Source organism: Sorex araneus, chromosome 2 (assembly GCF_027595985.1).
Source record: "Sorex araneus isolate mSorAra2 chromosome 2, mSorAra2.pri, whole genome shotgun sequence".
Lineage (NCBI taxonomy): Eukaryota > Metazoa > Chordata > Mammalia > Eulipotyphla > Soricidae > Sorex > Sorex araneus.
In genome coordinates, this window is record NC_073303.1 from 220,300,723 (window position 1) to 220,307,345 (window position 6,623).

The window sequence follows — 6,623 nt, forward strand, 5'->3', positions numbered from 1 at the left end:
TTCCTTCCTTCCTTCCTTCCTTCCTTCCTTCCTCCCTCCTTCCCTCCCTTCCTTCCTTCTTCCCTTCCTTCCTTCCTTCCTTCCTTCCTTCCTTCCTTCCTTCCTTCCTTCCTTCCTTCCTTCCTTCCTTCCTTCCTTCCTTCCTTCCTTCCTTCCTCCCTCCCTCCCTCCCTCCCCCCTCACTCCTTCCCTCCCTCCCTCCCTCCCTTCCTTCCTCCCTCCCTTCCTTCCTTCCTTCCTTCCTTCCTTCCTTCCTTCCTTCCTTCCTTCCTTCCTTCCTTCCTTCCTTCCTTCCTTCCTTCCTTCCTTCCTTCCTTCCTTCCTCCCTTCCTTCCTTTCTTTCCTCCCTTCCATCCCTCCCTCCCTTCCTTCCTTCTCTCTGTGCTTCTCAGGATTTACTCCTGACTGTGCACTCAGGGATCACGCCTGGTGGTACTCAGGAATTAATAGGGCACTGGGGACTGAACTTGTGTTGGGCATCTGCAAGGCAAACACCTTACCTGCTGTACAATCTCTCTAGCCTCAGGGCTGTTTATGTCTTTGCTCCACTTTACTGTGGTTATGGAATTCACCTGAGATATAAATGACTTTATATTTTGCTTTCATTTCAGGTTTTACTCTACCATCCTTTTAACATTCAAATTGCCATTATTTCTGGATATTCATAATAAATTTACAAAGTACAAAACAATTGAATAGCTATGCAAAAGTATAGCGTTAGATGGTTTCTATTGTTCCATACTTTATAATGTAGCTTTATATTGTCAGTGATAGCAGTGATAGTACCTAATGAAAAAAAACTCCTGAACATGTAAATATGTATCTGATGATATTACATATAATAGTGGAAGAAACCAATGGCATACAAAAAGAGACAGAAAAAGATGCTACCTGCTTTATAAATTCCTTCTTGAAATGATTAGAAATTGACTTCAGAAAGTAAGAAAAGTCATATCTGTAAAGATATTATATTCTTAGTGCCATAATAAGCTTGTTGCATACTTATTTTTTAGCACTGATGCTGTGAGTTGTTATTGTCATTACCTAAATTTCAAATTAGGAAATTGGGAACTCATGGTAAATGACTTGTCTAAGACTGTTTCTGTAGGGAAAAAGACTTGTCCAAGATTCTAAGGTTGCTTCCATAATAGATGACAATGATTTGAATGTAGACAAAATAGCTTAACTTCCTTGTGGTACTCTAACTTCCTTGTGATGAATCCAGTGGATTTTAGGGCATCATTCTATATCCAGGTTAGAGAATGATTAATGTGTGAGTGTGTTTAATTGATATAAATGTTAAATATTTACTCATTCATATTTTTGTATTACTTGTCAGTTCCATCTTTTGTGACTTTTATGTGAAGATTGGGCAGGACCATGAAGTCAGTGATGAGAAACCATTCCTCTGTCACAACGTTCATCTTACTGGGACTGACAAATGACCCACAGCTAGAGATTGTGATTTTTGTCTTTCTGCTTATCACTTATTTGTCCAGTATCATTGGGAATCTGATCATAATAGTTCTCATCCTGATGGATCCTCACTTAAAAACAGCTATGTACTTTTTCCTTCAAAATTTCTCTTTCTTGGAAATCTCATTCACGACTGCCTGTGTTCCCAAATACCTGTACATGATATCAAGCGGAGACAAAACCATCTCCATTAGAGCTTGCTTCAGTCAAATCTTTTTCATTGTCCTCTTTGCAGCTACAGATTTTTTCCTCTTGGCTGTGATGTCCTATGACCGCTATGTGGCCATCTGCAAACCGCTGCATTATGTGACCATCATGAACAGCAGAGTCTGCAGGATTCTCATCATCAACTGTTGGGTATCTGGCTTATTGATTATTTCTCCACCCCTTGGCTTGACACTACATCTGGAGTTCTGTGGTTCTGTTATTGATCATTATTACTGTGATGCTTCTCCAATACTCAATAATTCTTGCTCAGATACTTGGTTCATTGAGCAGTTGGTTGTTGCCTGTGCTGTGCTGACTTTTATCCTGACCCTTGTGTGTGTGGTTATATCCTACATCTGCATCATCAGGATGATCCTCAGACTGCCCTCTGTCCAGCAAAGGAAGAAAGCTTTCTCCACCTGTTCCTCTCACTTGATTGTGGTTTCCCTCAGCTATGGCAGTTTCATTTTTATCTATGTCAAACCTTCAGCTAAGGATGCAGTGGCCATTGATAAGGTAGTTTCTCTGCTTGCTACATCTGTTGCCCCTTTGTTGAACCCCTTCATTTATACCCTGAGAAATAAACAAGTCAAAGAATCTTTTCATAATACTCTCAAAAGATTCATATTTATTTCAAGGAAGGAATAAAACAGTTCTAGGATGCAAAGTAAAATAACATTATTTTTTAATATAGTTCAAAATTGAAGTCATAAAAGTGTCATAGGGTTATCCTGCTACCTACATTTTAACTTTCTGTGGTTTTAAACTGTAACTGTGCCCTGAAAGTACTATCAACAAAGAGAATTTTGTGAGAGAGATCACATTCACATAACTTTTGTTATATTTTCTAATTGTTCCATGTTACTGTTATTACTGTGAGATATAAATTGAATTTTATCTTGATTTGGAGTCATACAAAAGTGAAATTTTTTTTTGTGTCACACCCGGAAATGCACAGGGGTTACTCCTGGCTCTGCACTCAGGAATTACCCCTGGCAGGCTCAGGGGACCATATGGGATGCTGGGAATCAAACCCAGGTTGGCCGTGTGCAAGGCAAAGGCCCTACCCACTGTGCTATTGCTTGAGCCCCAAAAGTGAATTTAGAGGGCCAGGATGTGAATCAAATAGTAAAACACTGCTGGTAGATGCCCTTCCAGACAAAAACCAAAGATATTTTAAAAAAATTTTTAATTTTATTGAATCACTGTGAGATAATTACATGCTTTCATGTTTGGGTTACAATCTCATAATGATCAAACACTCATCCCTCCACCAGTGCACATTCCTCACCACCAAAGATTTTTAAAATTATTGTCTAAATTGTTCAGAGGATTAATAACGATGTTAATAAAATATACATAGGAGTCTTAAAAAAACTTTAACTTCTTAATAAATTTATATTGTGTCCATGGAAACTTCCTCCAGTTATTTTTCTTATCACTTTATTTGAAGGTACAAATATCTTCAATTAACTGGGGTTGATTTTTTTTTTTATCCAACATTTATAAATTGTTTTTTGGGAAGGTAGTCATAAGTTTCTGAACTAATATTTTTGAAATATACTGTGTAAAATATTATTGTATAGCTTAAACTATCCTAAAGTACTCAATAAAGTTTAGTTAAACTTACAAACACCTAAAATTCTGTATTTCTTCTATCCCCAGGGAGTTTTCCCTCTTAACCCATATTTCTATTGCCAATATATATATATAAATCAACTAAATCTATATTCTTTTAAAAAACTTAAATATTTCTTTATTTTTAATTCACAATAATTTATTAAATTCAATATTTCAACACCCATCCCATCACCATTACACCTTCTCACTACCATTTTTTTTAATATTCCCACCACTACCCAAGCCTCCCAAAAGGCAGATGCTAAATAATTTATTTTTTAAAAGTTTTTTAAGAAAACCTTATTTTATAAGGTAGTTCAAAATATTTGATTACGTTTAATATTCAAACACCAATCCACCACCATTATGTCTTCCCATCACCATATTTGGGATGCTTTCATCCCATGCCCCAATCCTTGTCCTAAAGCACAACCGAAATAATATATTTCACATGCTATGAAAAACTGCTGAAAATTCTACAAAAAAATCATATATAGAGGAAACAGTGTGCAAGATTGTTCAATTTTGGCAGGGGCCATTAAGACCTTCTTTATATATCACGACCATGTTGTAAAAGGTTGTGTGATGTGATCTTCTGTATATATATATATATATATATATATACATATATATATACATATATATATATCTCGCTCTGAAAAAATATATGCATATATATATTTTCCTCCATGATTGGTTGTCTACTATTTGAACCCCATCAAATGTGGTATGGTACTACTGAGAGTGTCTCGCCCGTCGGCAGAGCCTGGCAAGCTACTTGTGGCGTATTCGATATGCCAAAAACAGTAACAAGTCTCACAATAGAGACATTACTGGTGTCCACTCGAGCAAATCGATGAGCAACGGGATGACAGTACTACAGTGATACAATTGGGGAATGGGTGGGGAGTGTCTTATGATGTGTCGAGGCCGAGCTGTCCAGGAATAGGTTCCGTTGTTCGTGAGGCTCGGCAGAGCATGTAGGGAGCGGTCTTGAGTGTGGCCGTGGTTGGGTTGTGGAGTTTTTGACTGCCGGAGCTGGGTCCCTGGAGTGGGAAAGGCTCTCACATGCCCCCTTCTGGGGCACCCTGACTGAAATGAAACAATAAGCACAGAGTCTGTGGCATGGCTATGGCAGGCGTCATGTTACTCCCTTCCAGGAAAGAAAGCCTGGGATCTGGAGGGTGGCTGATGGATGACGAGATTATCTGGTGCTGGCAAGAGGTGGTTTATGGGCGTGACTTCTGGGTCACTGGAGATAGGGGGAAATGGGCCGAGGATCTCTGCTCACAGTCCTGTTGAATCCAGAGTCCCGAGTCACAAAGTTCCTCATACCTGGGTTTTGTCAGCTTCACTCGTGGTGAGGCTTGGCCCGAGTGTGTGGGGAGTAGCCTTGATCATGGTGGCGGTTGGGTTGTAGAGGTTTTTGGCTGCTGGGGCTGGGTCCCTTAGGGTGGGGAGGATGCAAAATGATTTATTTTGTATTGCTTGTTGTTAATAATTGACTAGAAATGATGCAAAAATATCTTTTTAGAAAAAAGTGTGTTAAAATAATTATATCTCACCATGGTGTGATTATGTCCCTGTACAAGAGATCACTAACATGTTACAGATTGAGCCTTTTGTGCTGATATATATATATATACATATATATAAATATATATTTTGGATGAAGATTGGTTGCCTTCTGCCTTACACCCCATCCAATGTGGTATTCTACTCTTGGTATATCAGTTGCAGTAATATGAGATATCACAGCCATGGGCTCCAGGAATTCTAAAATTTTAATTTGTGTACCAGAGCTGGATGGTATAAATCTACGTTCTTATGATATTTTAATATAGCTATAATTCTAAAGATTTTTTTATGGTCGGGTTGGGTAGAGGGTTCAAAGAGCTAGAGGGCATGTTGTACATACTGGAGTCCATGCTTCAAGTTCCTGAGCACTGTCACATATGGCCCCCAAATCAAGCCCCCCATCCTCCCAAAGATGATTTCATAGTAGAGTTACACCTAGACCCAAGAACAACCCAACCTTTTCCTTTTCTCATTCACAGACACTCAGCATGGCCTGGCAAGTTTCTCCGCCAGTCAGGATGTGATGTATTCAAGGGGAAGCCAGAGTGACACTCATGCCAAGCAGTCTCGGTGGCTTGGCTTTGAATGTTACACAGGTTGGAATACCAGGATAAGCATCAAAACAAGCTTTAACATCATTAAAACAACAACAACAAAACCCTTGAAAAACAAAGCCCACAACCCCTCAGTGTGACTTGGTACTAGAAATGAGGTCGGACTGAAAGCGACTATTTCTCCACGGAGATATATAGCCTGCATACTGGCCGCACGACCTTTCCCACACTGTCTCTGAGATCCACACAGTCCCTTGGCCGACCTCTGTCTCAACATTGCCAAAGGCTGGCTGAAAAGTTGCTTTGGTGCACAAATACCCTGGCGGCTCCCCTCTCCCCTCATGCAAACTGCAATAGCTCTTAGGCCAGACCTTCAAATCAATGCACTGGAGACAAAGGGCTCCCAAGGCTACGTTTCCTCTCCCATTTCCTGTCTTTCCTTTGTGGTCCTGAGATATTCCAGCATCCGACAAGATAAGGGCACTCAAAGTCAGAGATTTTCTTTTCCAGAACACTCCAATCACCTCAAGCAAACAGCTAAGCCTCAGGCCTGAGGAACCACACAGGGTGGAAGCCCAGCAAGCAGCTGACCCTGGTCTGAACCCCCAGCTCCACACACAGTCCCTGAAGGCCACGATGAGTCTCTCCTGAGCAAAGAACCAGGAATAGCCCCTGAGCACTGGCAGGGGGACCACTTGCCCCTGCCCCCACATTAAACTGCTGAGTCCAGAAGGTGGCTCAATGATGGAGCACAAACCTCACAATAACGGCACGGCAAAAAATAGCACCCTGGAATCAGATCAGCTATTTCTCAACCTTCAGGCATTCTGTTCTGGTGCCGTCCACAAACCCCAACTCGGAGTACATTATTTCCTTTTAAACATTATTTATTTATCTATTTATTTATTTTCTTAGTTTTGGGGTCACACCCGGCAATGCACAGCGGTTACTCCTGACTGTGCACTCAGGAATTACTCCTGGCGGTGCTTAGGGGACCATATGAGATGCTGGGAATCGTACCCGGGTCAGCCGCGTGCAAGACAAATGCCCTACCCGCTGTGCTATGGCTCCAGCCCCATCAGAGTACATTATTTTTTAAGCATGGGAATCCTTCTCTTCTCTTTTCCTTTCTCATATTTCCTAAATAAAATTATTTCACTTCACTAAAATAGGGTTGGGAAGACAGTA

At 40.5% G+C, this 6,623-nt stretch overlaps 1 protein-coding gene across 1 annotated transcript; it reads left to right on the top strand.

Annotated features, from left to right (window-relative positions):
• The first annotated feature begins 1,392 nt into the window (after positions 1–1,392).
• Positions 1,393–2,331, top strand: LOC129402295 (olfactory receptor 6C2-like). Its single transcript, XM_055128262.1, has one exon. It carries the CDS (start codon positions 1,393–1,395, stop codon positions 2,329–2,331), a length of 939 nt encoding a protein of 312 aa, XP_054984237.1.
• The last annotated feature ends 4,292 nt before the right edge of the window (positions 2,332–6,623 follow it).

What these genes read in the sequence shown, in the direction of transcription:
- LOC129402295 (XM_055128262.1), top strand. Translation starts at nt 1,393, where the DNA reads ATGAGAAACCATTCCTCTGTCACAACGTTCATCTTACTGGGACTGACA.